We start from the raw sequence: 17,013 nt of genomic DNA, 5'->3' as shown, positions 1-17,013 counted from the left end.
AGTAAAAAGCTTTATTCACACGAAGGAGCACAACAATACTAGTACAGCTATTTTTTAATTAAATACGGTATTACTAAACAATATAATTATTAATTTTAGGGTGATGAAATAATTACTTATTAAATAGGCCCGCTGCATAAAAATAGTTATTAGAACAAAACCCTAAAACCCAGAAAACCCAGGAAATCATTTCACTGACAACATATAATGTACAAATGACAATTATACGAATTTTTTCCGCGTTTAGACGATTTTGAACCACTGTAAGTTGATTCGAAAACGAGCGCACCAAGCAGCGTAACATCGTTTCGAATTGTGCAACCGCATTGGTGGCTGCAGTTTCTCCTTTCGTGAAACGCATCGTCGATCCCCAGAAAGTACTCGAATGAAATTCTTCCACGGCGTGACAGACGGAATGCGGGAACGGGACTGACATGGAGTCATCCGTAACGTGAGGGATCCGTGTTTCTGTCTTTTAAATATCGATTTGCTTCGTTGTGCGGCCACTATGTGACAACGATGAGCCGTTTCTCGACTAGCCGCTACGTCCATGGGAATTACGTGAACGCGACCGAGCTGCGAGTAACCTAGCAGCAGACGTACGTAAAATCCAATTCTACTCGCGGAAACGTCAAACGTAGTCCGAAGCTATACTATCCGCGACGCAAACATCAACCTTGCCGGGACGTTGAAGCGCACCTCGCACGGCGTGCACTTTAGATCAAAATCACGAGATATTTCGAACATTTCGCGTTCAAGACGATTCAAAAGTGAATCACACCGGTGGACAGACAGATATACGTTCCCCGCACGGCCAACGTGTATCTAAATTCGATTGTGCAGCGATCCCAAGACATATTGACTTTATGTCATGTATCTCTTGACAGTGGCAAATACTTCTCCAAGAATATCTTTCTTCCGCGATCTATCTTATCTCCCACAATGCCTAGTTCCGCGAATAAGTAACGTCATGCGATTAGTAATCGGAGGTTAACCCTTGAAGGATACAGGTTCGCATAATTTTTTCATCGAAAAACTTATCTTGTAATCGGTTTCGTATGTCAATTATTCCCTTTCATGAAGAGACGACTTTTAAAAAAGAAAAATCTATAGGAACTCATTATTTGCAAGCAAAAGTTAACCGTTATTGCTTCGAAAAATGAGTCGGAGGACACGGGTCCCAAGTGACCCAGCCTTTTTTACGCGAGGGTTAAATTTTCGAGACTCGACCTATCCGATATATTCTGCACAGAATATATCGGATATATTTTTAATTATAATCCATATTTAAATCGGGGTAGAAGAAAATCTATTTTATTCTTTAATTTAATTAATCAAGATTATTATAATAGATGTACTCCTTTCATGTGTTCACAGTTTCATATTCAGAATGGACCATGTGAATAGTACAAGCATGTATGCAAACATGGAGGTCATGACGCATTTGCGTATTGTCTGTAATTCTTATTTTCAGGTAAGACTTTTCTGCCGATTAGAAAGGATAATAAGTACAAAAGTCTTAATTTTATGGTAACTTTGTAGGGGACAATGTGGAACTTCCAGAAGTTTTGGCTACTATAAACAGTTTGTGAAACAAATATATCTACAACCATTGAGATGGACTCTCCACCGTCATGTTCGCTAAGCGCTACTGGACCTCTCAGTGATCTTGGTAGCAGTGGAATTGGAGGGTCCATTTCTAGCGATTCTGTAAGAGCGCATCTTGCAATCGAGGTATAACTTGTTCCTGATGCATCATATATAAACTGAAAATGTTTATCCTGACAAAGTAAATTATGTTTATTGTTTGCTTTAGATGCAAGAGAGCGACATAGAGAGCAAATCTTTGTCTCAAGATTCTTTCGACTACTCGGACGGCATGTGCGGTGAAAATTTTAATACGTTGAAAAAAGGACCAGGATGGCCAGACGCAGATGGAAAACTCGAAGTGGAAGTGGTCGACGTAGCCATTAAACCTCCACCAGAATTCCAGGACAGCCCCTCCCCGCCGAATTCAGAATCTTCGTCTGCACCAATTCTTAGTTATGCACGACTAATGCGACAAAAAGTTCCACAGCTAATAGACGATTACGCCGATAGTCTAGTACAATCGGTGATCGAGGAAGCTCTGATAATATCTTGCAGAATATCGTGGCCGGAAGGTAGAATAGCTCCCGCAACGACTCGCATACCAGTGGTAACACGAAACGTGCACAACCCTAAACGTTTCTGGGCGACAGACCTGCTGACTCCCTCGTCATGTCAAGGTGCCACCACGCTAATAACTCCGTACAACACGCTAAATCGTCCAAACTCGCGATGTTCTTTGGCTTCTTCTCGCTTGTCCAGTTCTCATAATTCTATAAATACCTCAGGACTGAGCCACAAGGCGGACGACAGCAGCTTCATAACGTCCGCCATGTCACACGACGTTTTAACGACCAGCGAGATCAGCGACATGTACAACGTGCCCTTCGACTCGGACATTTACACTGTTCCCATAGATGTGGTCAGGCCTCTGCATGATCTTAGGACCCCGCAGAGGCCCAAGCGGCACAGGCACCATCGCAAGAGGAGAAGGAACGTGTCCGCCAGTTCTCAGAGCGAACTGGAGGCTCACATACAGCAGGCGCGACATTACTGCGGCAAGCCCCGCGCTATCACCCACGTTATCAAGTCCCAGAGACTATTGTCCGATGTTTGTTGCAACGAGAGTGGAAACGGGAAACGCCACAGTGTCCCTGGGACGTCCGGCCGGCATGGCACCCGAACGTCCAACGGTCACATGCACAACATCGGCGAGCCAATTCACATGACTCTACATGAAGTGCGTCAGTACTTGCAGACACTGTACTCGAGCTCTAGTGATTCTAGTGAAAATAAACTGAAACGCGATAACAAGGCACCGATCAGTCACACGCCTATACACCTTGCAATGCCAAAAGGTATTAGTGTAAATAATAACAATAGATATAGCAACCCGCATACAGACTCGTCGACGGATATCCCAATCTCAAACAAAAATAGCAATGGACTGATTCACAATAACAATAATAATAATAATAATAATAACAATAATAATAATAATGGTAACGTTAAGAAGCATAAAAAGAACACGTTCGTTAGTATTAAACATAAAAAGGTGAAAGAGGAATCTCATAAGGAGAAGGTCGACTCCGAACGGGAGAAGATCAAGAAGAGCCAGCGAAACTTCTCGTTGAACCTGAAACAGACACTGTGCAATATCTTCAGATTCAGGCGATTAGGTTCACCGGACCACTTTGTAGAGAAACGGAACAGCATTGTACAGGGTGAAATCGTGGAAGAGGAGGAAGGTGTTGACTCTGACCAACATGCTAATAACAATAATACTACCTCGGAGGTAGATCCCTCGGCACAGAAGCTACCTTTTTTTAAGCGAGCCCTGCCGCCGTTGCCAAAAAGCAACGGTCACGTGGGCAGTGTGGAGCAAGCAGAGGATGCACTCACAACCATGGTGTCGAAACCCTGTGAGAGTCCAACTTCCATACCACAAATGCCAGCGCCTGCACCAAAACTCGATGATGAACCCGCCGAAGATACTAGTATGGATTTTGCAGCGAGTATCGAGAAAGTCAAAGATGTACGTCATTCATATTTTTACAGAGTCATAAGTATCAAATTCCCAGTCTAACAATAAGTAAAATATTTAAAGTGTTTAGGCTAGGTGGATACACTGTAGATAAACATCAGTTTTTATAAAATACTTGTACAACAGTGATACAGATAATTCCAAGAAATGGTCATGACTTGGACGAATGCATTTCTCTTGGAATCAAAAATATTGTCTATAACTATCATTCTAAAAGTAGTCCAAATTCTGACCAGATCTTTTTACAATTAAGATCCGGAAATAACTGATTATATTTGAAACAGTATGGATGGTATTGGGGCCCAATATCCGGCGAAGCTGCGGAAAAGATACTGTCCAATGAACCAGATGGGTCATTCATAGTGCGCGACAGTAGCGACGACCATTATATTTTCTCTCTATCGTTTAGACTTAACAGCTGCGTGCGACACGTGAGAATAGAGCATGACCAGGGTAAGTTTCTGACTATCAAGGTAGAAATCTTGTTGAATAATTCTTTACAGAAGTACGAAGAATAATTTTGGAACATTTATATTCTAATTTTAATATTGTACGCACAGGTAACTTCAGCTTTGGTAGCTGCACAAAATTCAAATCCCACACGATCGTTGACTTCATTGAAAATGCAGTGGAGCATTCGCGTAGCGGACGATACCTGTTTTTTTTGCATCGGCGGCCAGTGTTAGGACCAATGCGCGTGCAACTTCTACATCCGGTATCGAGATTCAAGCAGGTTCAGAGTCTGCAGCACACATGCAGGTTTGTTATACTGAAGATGGTGCGCAGGGATCTAATTCCGACTCTACCTCTGCCACGACGACTGATCGACTATCTGAGCACACCGCACTATTACAGCGAACAGTTAGCCGAGCAGGACGACAGGGCTGAATCCCCTGTCAGCTCTTCCACCGGTGAATTAGAAAAGATTTGTTTCACTCCGCAGGGCCTATCGTGAGGTACAAGCGTGTAACATTTCGTTGTATGTTGTAAAATACTTGTCGAACGTCTCTTTAAGTATCTTATGGTTTTAAGTACAGTAACGGTTCGAATCATTCGAATCTCTCAAAGCGTTACTGCAATAAGATTTTACATACCATGCTCATTTTCACATATGATTCTGTTGAATGCAGTATCGTAACGGAAGATTCTACGTAGCCGGTTCTTCGTGTACGTTTGTACCGAATTTCAATTTTGAGAACACACACAATATAAGTCATCTTATCGAGAAGAAGGATAATCCGTTCCACGCAGCTCGTATGTAGGACTATAAACGACGTAGTTACTAGCATAAAAATGCTAGAAAAAAAGGAAGCTGAGAGGTCTAAGACGATATGAAATGAAAATTGTCATTTTTCAATCCGAGAATTCGTGTTCGCACGATTTCATTAAAAAATGCACAGATATAAAATTACCCCTTTTCTCCATTGTTGCTTTCAACGGTAGTCGTTTCAACGAATTCCGATGGATTTCGATTCCTTACATTCAATTTCAGTTCCTGTCTCTCATTTTAAAATAACCTTGCGATTCTATAACGCGATGAACATGTATGTAATATTCGTATATATTGATGCAGCGATCGAGTAGCTCCTTCTTGAGTGCCATATACCCTAACATTGCTATTTGGAATCAGGTGTCGAAATGATGAATGCATTCGCTTCCATTAAATACTCGTTAACGAATCGTCTGTTCGCCGGAGATCATTCAATTACGGTGTAACGGGTTTGCTAAGCGAACTCAAAGTCTGTAGAGCTGTGGGTGGACTTTGCGTCACCCCGTTTACTCTAGAGAACACCATTGATGTATTCGGCTCGCCCCAACAATTTTCACTGACCCAGAATATTCATGTTCGCTCGGCAAATCTGTACACTGATCACTATAAGACTCTGAAACATGCGTTTTAATATAGCTAAACGAAAGGGAATACGAATATAGTCAGTCTATATCCCGCATTCAACGTTCGAATTTCATTGGGGCGATCAACGCGAAGTCGATGAATCGTTTTTGAACATTGATGCACGTACAAGCAATTATGGCGGAAAGGCAGTAGGCTAACATTTACATTAAGATATATTCTGGCGTATATAAAGCAAAAAAAACATCAGTTATTGTGTCTGTTAACCGTAGAAAAGTTTTCAATACGAATTGATTCATCCAGTTGTCGTGTCACGTTTTTAAGTTTAGACGTAGCTGCCACAGACTGATTAACTTAGAAGAAATATTCAACGAACTAATGGAATCATTAATGCTGTGTATAAGTATCTTCATCCAAGCATCGATCGTACTTTCTCGCCGATTATTCGTTTCGTTTCTTTTATCTTGTAGCTTTCTGAGCGTAGATACATTTGCGTGTACATAGATCGACTTTAAGTTTGTAATATCAAATCAATTACCGATATATATCGTCTATAGTTTTGCGGTTCTTCTTTTAATTGATCAGAATGTTGCATGCAGGGCGAGAATGAATTTTGCCAGTGTTGTGGGGTTCAAAAGAACGGGACATTTTAGTTCAAAAAATACATATAATTATACAAAGGAACTGAGACAACCGAATATATGTACAGGGTGGGTCGTAAGTCATGGTACAAATGGGGTTGAACAAATTCTATGGCTCAAAATAAGACGAAAATCAATTCAGGGGTAAAGTTGGATATCACAAACTGCTGTTCTAACATTCTTGCCATTTCTATCTCGACCCTGAGAACCATACCCCACTCTTACCCTCCATCCATTTGCCGGTACTGATCCATTCTGTGATAGTAGGGACCGCACCAGGTTTGTTGCATTCACTACAGTCTGTTTTTCTTTATTGGTCTGTTGCTTTTTGAAGAAACAGACTATAGCCATGAACGACTCTACGTGTTCAGATGACCACAAACAAGATTCAACATCGTGCAATGCACTAAATTGGATTTAGTTATATTATCGTTAATTTAATTTAACTCTCGGCCGGCGGCCGAGTACACGTACGATAATTGAAGGCAAATTTGACCCATTCATATCATGAAAACGCGACACACCGATAGGTCGAGGGATCGTCACTAACTGCGCTATGTACAGTGCTCTCACTCCGTAGTCAGTATAAACAAGAGAGAACCGCACTGGGTCAGATTTCCTTGTGTTGTGCAGAGTATTTACTATCTGCTTACGCACACTGTTATTGCGTCGTGATATGGGCCAAATTTGCCCGTAAAAGTTGGCTGCGCGTTAATGAATTACTACTTTGACCTGTACAGTTGACTCATTGAGTTCTCACTAGTTCTGCTTTTATTGCCGTACTAAATTTATAGCTATTAAGAACTCATAAAAATCTGAACGAACGGTGTTTTTTCAATACAACTTCACGATTTGAATAAAAACCAAAAATATCGGGAATACCCTCAAAGTATAATTGATGCAACTAAACATAGAATTTAATTGACTTTTTCGTAAATTTGGCTTATGCTTCTAAATTGTTATCATGTACCCTTTATTTTACATTAGTTCTCACCCCTAGATATGGATCATTGCAGTAAAGATTGCTTTCCTGAAAAATATGCAATCTTTCTTTGAAGACACTACTTTAAGAAATTTTGCATTTATTGTTAATATTGCAAAAACAGAGCTCACCACAAAGCGTTGGCTAATTAATGTTAGATTTCTCATGGGGAGACGTTTTTATACAAAACGCGTACAGAACTACTGCTAGACGTTTTCCAAATAAGTTTTTCATTGTTCTGTTGCTTGGTCCTGTGCAGCTTCATGAAATGACGGAATAGCAAAGACCACGGTATACATTCTTGCTCAGAACAATGTTTTCTCCGTTTCGTTCGCACCCCTTTCCTTTCCGTGAACTTTTACAGTACTACAGAAAAATAAAATAATAACAAAAAAAGTAACAAATTTTATACTCAATATTCACGTGGTAGATTTTGCAATACGATTAACTAATTAATGGATCGTCTGACAAGATCTAAATCTAAGGATGAATCTAAACATAATGTGAAGCATGTGCATATAATTAACGGTTAAAGGCACCACGATACCTCAGCCGCAGAGGGAGGTATATAGAACAGAATTAGTACCATTTTATAACAAATGTATTTTACATTTAATATAAGTTGCACATACTGTATTCTTGTGAGGAAATTTAGCGTTTATCGGGAAGCGTCGATGCTTTATTTAAATTACATCTTGCTATAATTGAACGTTAACATAAAAAAGGAAAGAGAGAAAACAAAACACTATGAGGATTCTATGCCAAGCGTCTTTGAGTAAAACGATACGTTTAAGAAAAAAAAGAAAGGGAAAAAATGTTTCTTCTTGTTTCTTTTCTTCTTTTCTTTTTGCATAATTGTGTGCAAGGGGAAGTGTGTCATCGAATAGTTTTGTATTTTTATAATGCTCTCCGAACGCGAGAGCATAGCAAAAGTGTTGAATTCAATGTACACTTCTTCTACGAGAAATGTGATATTATTGTTAATGCATAAAAGCTTCTAATTAAACTGTACATTTTCCATGCGGTGGGAAAGAAGCCAGTGACGATCAGGGGTATAAAGAAATTTTTTAAAGTGTAAGTATTCTCTTCTAAATAGAACACCTTTGTATCAGGTTGTGAAAATGTATGGTTCATATATTTAATTAGGCACGCGCGATCGTAATCGATCTCTTGCAAAAGATGAACTTGGCATAGAGGAATTATTTCTTTATTGTATACCAAAGTTTAGATCTGTATTCACGGTACAGCATTGTCCTGTAAGCACTTGAACGTTTGAATCTTTTAGAAGTGCTTGTGCAATTAATATTTGTTAGATTTTGTTTGTACGAAGTTATTTGTACGCTTGTTTTTTAATATTCAATTTTATTGAAGTAAATAAAGAGATGGAATAAACGAGAGAACTGTACTATAACAAAGAAGACACAGGTACAATGTTGTACTTTGTCTATAACATATTGGTACATCGATCTTTATTATTGTTTGTTATATATAATTGACAAGTGCTAGTCATAAACATTGCATTTTAAGTTGGACTTCAGTATTGTTTACTAATAAATATCAATTTACTTCCGAACACTTGTATTTATTTTTTTTATCTTTTTCGTGGGTCTGGATATTATTTTTATAGATCATAAGAAACAAATTCTAAAGAAATGTGCAGGCTGTTTATAGCTATGTCTGTTTGTGTAATGGTTAACGATTATTTGTTGTAATTACAGAATCATGTTGCATAATTTATTTATTCTAGTCTATTATAGTTTATCACCAAGTTCGATGATTATTAGAGTGAGGGATGCATGATAATCAGAAACCTATTATAAAAGCTTTTAATTTTGTAAATACTTAAGATAATAGAAAGGATGCTTTCAAAAATGCATAACATTTCTTCAGTGGAACTTTAAATTATGATGTACATTAAACAAAAAAATGAAACCCGAGTAAAGTATTTAAAATTTTTAATTCGAGAAAATGTGGAATTCATGATACACAAATATTCTATTATTCCTTCATAAGTTTCTGTTTATTAATAATAGAGTTCCATACAATTCATAATAATAAACCTAATTTCGTCACACTTTCCTTTTAAGTATATAAACCCCATCACACCCCACAAATACCTGCAACATGTTCATTTACAATATTACTCCAGTTTCATTTTTCTCCGCTTAAAGATAATGTGACTCTTCGCAAATGTAACAATGTATTTTTCAACATTCTAGTAAAATAATTGAATGATAAATTGTTAGACAATGATCACTCGGTATCGTTTCCATAATTGCAATTCCAATGTTTTGCACAATTATTGCGATTATCTTATGCTCGTGAGCACAAGAAGAAATATCTTGTTTCAATTAATATATTATGGTAAAGGATATACTCTACGTGTAAACAAATGCATATGTATTTGATTACCCATGTTTGTACTGCAATGTTGAAAATAAAATACATTTTTTGAGATTATTGGTCAGCCATCTTTTTTTTAATCAATAACAACGTATATCTTTTTAAGAATTTAGATAAAATTATATTACCTGTAAACATAACACATACAGTGCATTGACTTGTGTAAATCCTTAAATTACAGTTCTGTTTTCATTTGAAGAATGAACATCTTGATTCAAGGTGGGATACCAAGACTTTTCCTAACTAGTTTTTGAGCAATTCTCTCAAATTCGGTGCGGTCCTCTCTCCACATTTTTGCAGCATCGACATTTGCTCCACTCTCATCGTTTGGCTCAGCTAACATACTTACTACACTTAGCAATATTTTCTCAACACTTTGAACTGGGCTCCATCTTTCTGCACTGCTTTCATAACCCATTGGATCATCTCCTGGTGCATGTAATATGCTTATACAGACTCTGCCATCTGTGTAAACTGAAATTGAATTGTTATGAGTTTTCTGAAGTTTTTTCTGCATCATAGATTTATGATGAGAGGCTTACTATTCGGATGAAACATTTCGCATGTGAACTGCATTTTTGGTGGACTTAAGGGATAGTCTGGAGGAAATATTAACTTTGCTGGAAACACACCACCTTCGAAGCAAGTTCCTTCTGGTCCCCTGTAATATCAAAAAGGAATAAAAAAAACTATGAACTATTTCAGATGTGCCATAAATATATTAGAGCATTTAATATGAGAGTTATCTTCTCTTTTAATCGAAAAATTTAGCTAGAGCAAATTAATTTAAAAAATTTATAAAAAATGAAGCTGCCTCTTTTTTGCTGCAAATCTTTCGATTACAAATATAAATGTTTGATTTATGTTTGATTTATCTTCTGCATTGTAAGCCTACATTGAATCAAAGTCACTTGATAATAGCATTTTAAATTCATAGATTTTTGCTGGTTGATCATATGGAAACAAAAATATAACATTCCAGTTTAAAAAATCATCAGCGGCCTTCGAATAATGGCAAAGGCAAAATTTTTCATTTACATTTTTCTCGTATCGTTAGGCAGAAATATAAAAGTACCATATATTTTAAGGAAATAACAGAATAATAAATTTTATATCTGTAGGATATATAAAAAAAATTTATAAAATAATTGCTTACGTGATTAAAGCTTCCCACTCGAAAAAATTTTCCTCGCTAATCGGACCAGCTATAATGCCTTCAGTTGGGTTTAAGGTTAGTTCTGCAAATCACACGATTTAGCTGTTATATTATTTTTCAAAATCGAACGAAAGTAGAAACAAGAAAGTTACACATGCGTTTAATCGGAAATCGGATTCTCACGTTTGTATTCTGCCATTAAACGTCTTAGAGCGGAACCAGCCATTGTTTTGGTCATGGAGATCAATGCTATTATTTGTCAGAACGTCGAGAGACGAGTACATATTAGGTTATCACATCAAGGATCGTCGACATTTATGTGTCGGTCTTTGAATTTTTCTTCAAATTCGGAACAGAACGGAATCTGTTCTTCTCGCACGATTATTCTACACCAGAATTGAGTCCGGAACGATGCCAATTCACAGTTCGAATGGCGACAGAAGAACATAAATATTTAGCGGATATTATAAAAGCTACTCATGCCACGTTGCGAGAAGAAGCTCAGAAGTATGGGCCCGAGATTGCATGGGAACGTCACATAGCTTGTAAAGATATCTTGCAGGTGCATTCTTTTATCCGAAAAAGTTGACCTTTTATATATTTAATTTCTATTATTCGCGTTCGTATAGAGTATATAGGAAATAGATGGGTTAGGCTATGTACATTTAACGTTTTAAATTCAATGCAGGATTTTACAACTTTTTTCACGATTGCTATGAATTTACCACATTCAAGGCTTTTCCAAAATTTTATTGACCTTGTTATGTTTTAGAAATATGCATCTTCTATGCAAAAATTGGCAACTACATATTGGGAAGAAAATAACTCGACTTCCATAAAAGCAACTCTCTGTAGAGTGCAGTGGGTGAAGTCACAATGTGAAAAGTATTTTTTAAATGGTGGATTACAAAAATACAATGAGAGAGAAGAAGATATCAAGAAGAAAATGAATATAGATTTTGTACAAACTGATGACTGCGTAAATAATGTCCTGCAAAGCAGCAATTTTGTAGATACTACCCAGAAAATAACATTATTAGATGTAGGAAGTTGTTACAATCCTTTTGTAACTCTAACTATATTTGATGTGACTGCAATAGATTTAAACAGCATTCCAGGACAAGTTTTACGCTGCGATTTTCTGAATGTTAAAGTTGGAAAGGAAAAACGGTTTTCAGCTGATAAGCAAGAACTATTGCAGTTACCAAAGGACTCGTATAATGTTGTTGTATTTTCCTTGTTTTTGGAATATTTACCATGTCCGAAACAAAGATACATCTGCTGTGAAAAAGCATATGATATCCTACAATCTGGAGGAATACTTTTCATTATAAGTCCTGACTCAAAACATGTCGGTGCAAACGCGAAACTTATCAAATCGTGGAGATACGTATTAAGTAAATTAGGATTTATGAGAATCAAATATGAAAAATTGAAACATATACATTGTCTTATCTTCAGAAAATGTATATCTAAGCAGGTTGCAGTAAGATGGGCAGATATGCAAACGACAGCCAAAAATGATCCTTTATATCAAGACGATGTAGCATTTTTTATTCCTCAGGATTTTCGAAATACGTCCTGCGAGGACATACATGAAGAGAAAGAAATATACAGCAGTGTAGAAAAGACTTGTATGTTCAATGAATTACCTTTTGATCAGACATAATTTTAAATCTGAAAAATAAACTTGTACATTTCGTCAATATACGTATATTCTCTTATTTCAACATTTGAATGCTTGGTGGCAATATGGAATAACGCTAGTTTCCGTTGAGCGGCAAATTTGAATTCTGTTGTGTAGAGATTATAATCAAATACGTAGTCAGAATGCCTTCGTCTACACACATTCACTTTGCATTTTATCATAGTAGCAGAAACGATGTAAGAATAGAAGAAGATGAATCTTGTTATTTATTATAATACAAGATATACGACATTTTACAGAAGTAATTCAGATACCGGGAAAAGAAACTTCCTATTTATGAATCATCAGGAAACTCGTATCCAAATACTTTGGCCTAATCGGAAAAGGAAATCAAGCAGTTACAAGTGTTCGTTCTGAAGTGAATATTGTAAGGCCTCAATTTATAATAAATGACGTACTTTAGTTTTGGCAGAAAAAATGGTTTCCCTGCTCGTTATTCACCGAACGAGACACCGGTTATCTTCGATATCACAGAAACAATAATTATTTTAATCTTTGTTATCATAAGCATCTCTTATTTAAGTATTATACCGAGTTACAGAAAAAGACAGGTAATAAAATACATTGTAAGAGATTTAACAATCTGTAAACAAATAATTACGAATAAAATATTTGTCTAGAGCATTTATGTGTGCATTAAGGTGACGTTCAGCATAACAATAGGATGTTCATTACTCGGTATGAATTGTTTTATACATTATTTATTAAAAATACAAAAAAATGTGTCATTCATTATTTTATGTATTTCCATTAATATTTACAAATTCATTTAAGATGTTCAAACAATTTTTAAGGTCACATTTGTGAACAAGGATTTCTCCTTAAAAAATTTACTTTAGGGAAAATTTGGTATGATAGAAATAAAGTGAATTTTAAGAGTTATCAAATTCGCAGTGAATAATTTCGGTCAAGAATGGGAGGTAAGCACCATAAGAACTAAAACGCCTTATAAAGCTGGTAGTGGCCACGAAATCGACGCTGTGATTGGCGTGAAAATAGGCCTGCGGTCACTGAACGTTACTTTGCGAGGTATTTTTTAGTAAAAATAAATTACCGAACAAATTAAGTGCAATATAAATATTTTCGATTGACTCTAGAAACAGGAAAACAGGAAAGACCATACGAAAAAGAAACTATTAATTACAACGAAAGATTCTGGTGGACGTGGGACCAAGGCAAATTTGGATTTGGCCCGCAAGGTATAAAATGAATAAATATCTCGCGTCTACCTATCGATAATCCACTAATTCTTCTGACAATTTCCACCATTCATTCTATGAATCATTCACAATTTAAGCTGGGCTTTTGCAAAGAAATTTTCGAGATGCTCAAAGGAGAGGTACACCAATCCCCATTCTTTTGGTCGTCGAGTACTTCGTTATTGATGGAGAAGGAATTCGATTCGGCAGATTTTACCGTACTGCTGGATGGTACTGTCACATTCTACTGTGGTTCGTATGATCATTATACTTAAAAATTAAGATTATGTGGTCTCCTATTGTAATCTCCCTTATTAAACAGGACAGGATTTGCCACATGGATTCTGGCAATCATATTTTTACAGAGCACGGCACGATACGCTGGCTATTTTCTTTGGATTACCGGCGGTTTGCAAATACTAACTTGCATCGTATGGTGTTACTTCCATAATCCAACGCCACTCGTTATACCTTTTGAAAAGGAATGTATACGACTATACTTTGGTCGACATTTCTGGATGACTCTCAGTTGCGGTAATAAATAAATTTGAATATCGCGCATGAAGAATGTATTGCCATGACGGTATTTCGCAACAATTGAATGTTTTCACTTTTAGGCATGCTATGCATACTATTGGCTGCAATATTAGTTTATATGGACCTTCGATATCCAAATGAATTGTCCATATTTTTGGATACGGATCCGCTCAACCAGTACGATGAATGCGTAGTGGGTGAGCAGTCGTATTAAGATTTAATTCTCAAGGTCACTTTTTCCATTCATTAATTCTTTACATCCACGAGGTATTACTTTAATTAAAGTGTTGCTACCTAGGACGGTTGGTTTACATTTTTATATAAATTAAACGATCAGGATATAAAGAGTTAAAGATTGACAGATTGTTTTACACAAAATTTTACTACTACTACCATTTTTTATTTAGAATGCAGCAGCTTTGAAAATGCTATTAAAAACACGGAATGCAGTCAATCATTTGAGATGAAGAACCTTCCTAAAAGTTCGGAACCCAATTGCAGAAATAGTGTGGTAAGTAATAAATATCATTAAAATTGAAAGTAAATATCTATAACTTCATTTAATTTATTTGTCAGATGGTACTAAGAAGAAGATCTACTATAAAACATGCACAAAAATCACTTTTCCGGTGTCCTGTACCGTTGAATCTCCCAAAAGAAGAAGAAAAGGAAGCGATGTATATGAACAACTTGTTAAGGTAACGGAATAAAAATACTTCCAAGTATCTGTTAATAATGTACCAACAATTGTTTCATCAGTAATTTTCTTGTAGAGCGTCGATTTCATCTAATAACGAGTTTTCATTGCAAAGTGAAGAAGAGAAAGACTCTCAATCGCTGATAAAATCAGAAAAAGTTAAGGGGATAAAAGTGATGGTTTGAAAAAAGTGTGTATTATTTACGTTACTACAGGAATGAAGATACAAGTTATCTTTTCATGTATGTACATACATTTTTAAAAATTGAAAGTGTCGATATTCCTGTATTCCTTTTATTGACCAAATGTATTGCGATACACGCCGCAACACATCAAATTAACAAATTGAACTTCTTATAGACCGTGATGTGCCAGCGTTTAAGTTTCAGACTCTGTTTTCTCTTTACTTTCGCTATTCTCGGACGTGTTTCTGTTCTTCTCTTCAGACTTCGACTCTTTCTCGGACTTCTTTTCTTTGCTCGATTTTTTCTCGCTCTTCTCCTTGTCAGTTTTATCTCCATCGCTCTTCTTTCCGTTATCGGATTTATCTTTACTTCTTCTTTCTTTATCTTTGTCCCTAGACTTTTCGGAGTACTTGGATTTGGAGGACCTGGACTTAGATTTTGATCTAGATCGTCTGGACTTTGATTTCGAACGTTTACTGCGAGATCGTGATCGACTCCTTCGACGCGGCGACCTCTTCTTCCTGTCCTTCGATCTTGATCGTGATCTACGAGATCGCGATCGTCGCGATCGCGAGCGGGAACGATGTCGGCCGCGGGAACTACTTCTTCTGCGCGATGGGGACTTCCGTCTGCGTTCTTTCGACCGGGATCGTTTAGATCGTGATCGTGATCTGCGTCGATGGCGTGAACGGGATCGTCTGTGACGAGACCGAGAACGTTTGCGCGATCTAGATCGTCTACTGCGACCCCTGGACCTTGATCGCGACTTTCGGCTGCGAGAACCACTACGACTACGCTTGTCTTTGGACAACATGCCAATCATAGGATCTATTGCAGCTGAAATTAAATTGTGAGCTTCCTTCACCCGCGACATTGCTTCCTCTATCTCCTTTTGCGCTGCCTCATTGCTTTTCGCCTCTGGTTTTGCTATTGCTTGCGTAGAGTGGTAAATTTTAATTGGTCTATCCAAAAGCATCTTTCCATTTAAAAGTAAAGCGGACACAACTGCTGCCTGCTCGGACAGTTCCACCAATGCGTAGTGTTCAGTGTCCGAGTCTCTAGTACATATACGTAGGTACTTCACTTCTACGCTATTGTTACTGAAAAAATCTAGCAAGTTGTCTGTCGTCACAGAAGGATCCAAATTGGCTAGGACCAACGTTCTCCTAATCTCTTCGATTCGTCTACTGTCCAAGTGACCAGGTAAATGGGGATAAGGCGGTAGACCATTTGCTTCTAGTTTTGGGTCTATGGTGGTGATCACATGATTTGGAGGAATCCCTTCTATTGCATTTACAAAATTAGGTGGTAGCTTCGGCTCAGACGGATAGAGACCTGAAAAAGTATAGTTGTAAGTACGTGCATCTGTACAAGCGTGAAATTAAACATATAACTTGTAGCCTCAAACATATCTCGATTCATTCTGTCGTTTTCGTAAAACAAAATGTTGAAGAAAAGCAGAGATTAAATATTAACACCTACCTGGGACAACGGTGCCATTATTAGTCAACTCTAAAGCTCGTTGTTCGTCTGGAATGTCTCCATTCTGATACGGAATTACAATCAACGCACGGTCAATGAAAACAGTGTTTGTCATGTGTTGGGCAACCGCAACACATCCTTGGTCGTGGAACTTTATGTAACAAATACGCGACTGAACAGGTACCGCGACGTCCCTTATAGTAGGATACAATCTGATGTCCTCTATTTTGCCGAGGTACCCGAACAGGGTTTGCATTTGATCTTTGGTCGCTTGAGGCGCGATATTCGTCACCTGCACCACTTTCGTTGAGCCCACCGCCATTCTTTCTATTGTGGCTACTGCAGCGAACACGCCGCATCATACATAGAGCGGAAAATCGACGAACGAAAATGGCGCCGCTTGCGCCAACGGAAATGCGCGATTTCTATGTAGCAATGGATCCTATTCCTGCACACCTTCAGGTCGCAGCTTGATTCGTTAGCGAGGCTTAAGGTTGCTGCTGAGATAAGATTCATTGCAGATTGAATGCGCAGAAAAAT

General features: G+C 37.6%; 5 protein-coding genes across 9 annotated transcripts; 3 read left to right on the top strand and 2 right to left on the bottom strand.

The window, feature by feature from the left end:
• Window positions 1-80: 80 nt before the first annotated feature.
• Window positions 81-8,679, top strand: LOC117222413 (suppressor of cytokine signaling 7). 3 transcript variants are annotated; one of them, XM_033474107.2, is made up of 7 exons: window positions 81-599; window positions 1,378-1,474; window positions 1,543-1,734; window positions 1,817-2,267; window positions 2,376-3,622; window positions 3,916-4,084; window positions 4,192-8,679. In XM_033474107.2, the coding sequence occupies exons 3-7, from the start codon at window positions 1,618-1,620 to the stop codon at window positions 4,584-4,586; spliced, it is 2,379 nt and encodes a 792-aa protein (XP_033329998.1). In that variant the 5' UTR covers window positions 81-599; window positions 1,378-1,474; window positions 1,543-1,617; the 3' UTR covers window positions 4,587-8,679. The 3 variants fall into 3 exon arrangements, with proteins under 3 accessions (XP_033329998.1, XP_033329982.1, XP_033329990.1); XM_033474091.2 differs by having other exon boundaries at window positions 84-599; window positions 1,817-3,622; XM_033474099.2 differs by lacking the exon at window positions 81-599 and adding an exon at window positions 624-1,010 and having other exon boundaries at window positions 1,817-3,622.
• Window positions 8,680-9,099: 420 nt separating this feature from the next.
• Ubc7 (ubiquitin conjugating enzyme 7) lies at window positions 9,100-10,989 on the bottom strand. Of its 3 annotated transcripts, none has more exons than XR_004490705.2 (5): window positions 10,849-10,989; window positions 10,666-10,747; window positions 10,052-10,170; window positions 9,638-9,983; window positions 9,100-9,529 (listed from the first exon to the last, which is right to left on the bottom strand). XR_004490705.2 is itself a non-coding variant. In XM_033474195.2 (4 exons), exons 1-4 carry the CDS (start codon window positions 10,901-10,903, stop codon window positions 9,724-9,726), a joined length of 516 nt encoding a protein of 171 aa, XP_033330086.1. In that variant the 5' UTR covers window positions 10,904-10,989; the 3' UTR covers window positions 9,606-9,723. The 3 variants fall into 3 exon arrangements, 1 of the variants encoding a protein (XP_033330086.1); XR_004490708.2 differs by having other exon boundaries at window positions 9,100-9,223; XM_033474195.2 differs by lacking the exon at window positions 9,100-9,529 and having other exon boundaries at window positions 9,606-9,983.
• Window positions 10,990-11,094: 105 nt separating this feature from the next.
• On the top strand, window positions 11,095-12,371 carry Samtor (S-adenosylmethionine sensor upstream of TORC1). Its single transcript, XM_033474142.2, has 2 exons — window positions 11,095-11,227; window positions 11,438-12,371. Exons 1-2 carry the CDS (start codon window positions 11,096-11,098, stop codon window positions 12,332-12,334), a joined length of 1,029 nt encoding a protein of 342 aa, XP_033330033.2. The 5' UTR covers window position 11,095; the 3' UTR covers window positions 12,335-12,371.
• A 148-nt stretch (window positions 12,372-12,519) lies between these two features.
• Window positions 12,520-15,086, top strand: LOC117222436 (dual oxidase maturation factor 1). Its single transcript, XM_033474132.2, has 10 exons — window positions 12,520-12,924; window positions 12,994-13,051; window positions 13,268-13,402; window positions 13,471-13,572; window positions 13,671-13,824; window positions 13,895-14,106; window positions 14,190-14,306; window positions 14,517-14,620; window positions 14,686-14,807; window positions 14,883-15,086. The coding sequence occupies exons 1-10, from the start codon at window positions 12,763-12,765 to the stop codon at window positions 14,989-14,991; spliced, it is 1,275 nt and encodes a 424-aa protein (XP_033330023.1). The 5' UTR covers window positions 12,520-12,762; the 3' UTR covers window positions 14,992-15,086.
• On the bottom strand, window positions 14,651-16,834 carry Srp54 (splicing regulatory protein 54). Its single transcript, XM_033474119.2, has 2 exons — window positions 16,474-16,834; window positions 14,651-16,326 (listed from the first exon to the last, which is right to left on the bottom strand). Exons 1-2 carry the CDS (start codon window positions 16,793-16,795, stop codon window positions 15,185-15,187), a joined length of 1,464 nt encoding a protein of 487 aa, XP_033330010.1. The 5' UTR covers window positions 16,796-16,834; the 3' UTR covers window positions 14,651-15,184.
• Between the last annotated feature and the right edge of the window lie 179 nt (window positions 16,835-17,013).

This window comes from Megalopta genalis, chromosome 1 (genome assembly GCF_051020955.1).
Source record: "Megalopta genalis isolate 19385.01 chromosome 1, iyMegGena1_principal, whole genome shotgun sequence".
NCBI classification, from domain to species: Eukaryota; Metazoa; Arthropoda; class Insecta; order Hymenoptera; family Halictidae; genus Megalopta; species Megalopta genalis.
Note: the sequence above shows the minus strand (reverse complement) of the source record. Positions and strands in the feature narration are given on the sequence as shown.

Bases quoted from the DNA above. Each gene is read 5' to 3' on its own strand.
- Ubc7 (XM_033474195.2), bottom strand. From the start codon at position 10,903: ATGACCAAAACAATGGCTGGTTCCGCTCTAAGACGTTTAATGGCAGAA. The intron at 10,748-10,848 runs GTGAGAATCCGA...TGTGATTTGCAG, and splicing joins TTTAATGGCAGAATACAAAC to AACTAACCTTAAACCCAACT. The intron at 9,984-10,051 runs GTAAGCCTCTCA...ATTCAATTTCAG, and splicing joins CGAAATGTTTCATCCGAATA to TTTACACAGATGGCAGAGTC.
- Srp54 (XM_033474119.2), bottom strand. From the start codon at position 16,795: ATGGCGGTGGGCTCAACGAAAGTGGTGCAGGTGACGAATATCGCGCCT. The intron at 16,327-16,473 runs GTAGGTGTTAAT...ATACTTTTTCAG, and splicing joins TAATGGCACCGTTGTCCCAG to GTCTCTATCCGTCTGAGCCG.
- Samtor (XM_033474142.2), top strand. From the start codon at position 11,096: ATGGCGACAGAAGAACATAAATATTTAGCGGATATTATAAAAGCTACT. The intron at 11,228-11,437 runs GTGCATTCTTTT...GTTATGTTTTAG, and splicing joins CTTGTAAAGATATCTTGCAG to AAATATGCATCTTCTATGCA.
- LOC117222413 (XM_033474091.2), top strand. From the start codon at position 1,618: ATGGACTCTCCACCGTCATGTTCGCTAAGCGCTACTGGACCTCTCAGT. The intron at 1,735-1,816 runs GTATAACTTGTT...TGTTTGCTTTAG, and splicing joins GAGCGCATCTTGCAATCGAG to ATGCAAGAGAGCGACATAGA. The intron at 3,623-3,915 runs GTACGTCATTCA...TATTTGAAACAG, and splicing joins GTATCGAGAAAGTCAAAGAT to TATGGATGGTATTGGGGCCC.
- LOC117222436 (XM_033474132.2), top strand. From the start codon at position 12,763: ATGACGTACTTTAGTTTTGGCAGAAAAAATGGTTTCCCTGCTCGTTAT. The intron at 13,403-13,470 runs GTATTTTTTAGT...GATTGACTCTAG, and splicing joins ACTGAACGTTACTTTGCGAG to AAACAGGAAAACAGGAAAGA. The intron at 14,808-14,882 runs GTAACGGAATAA...ATTTTCTTGTAG, and splicing joins TATATGAACAACTTGTTAAG to AGCGTCGATTTCATCTAATA.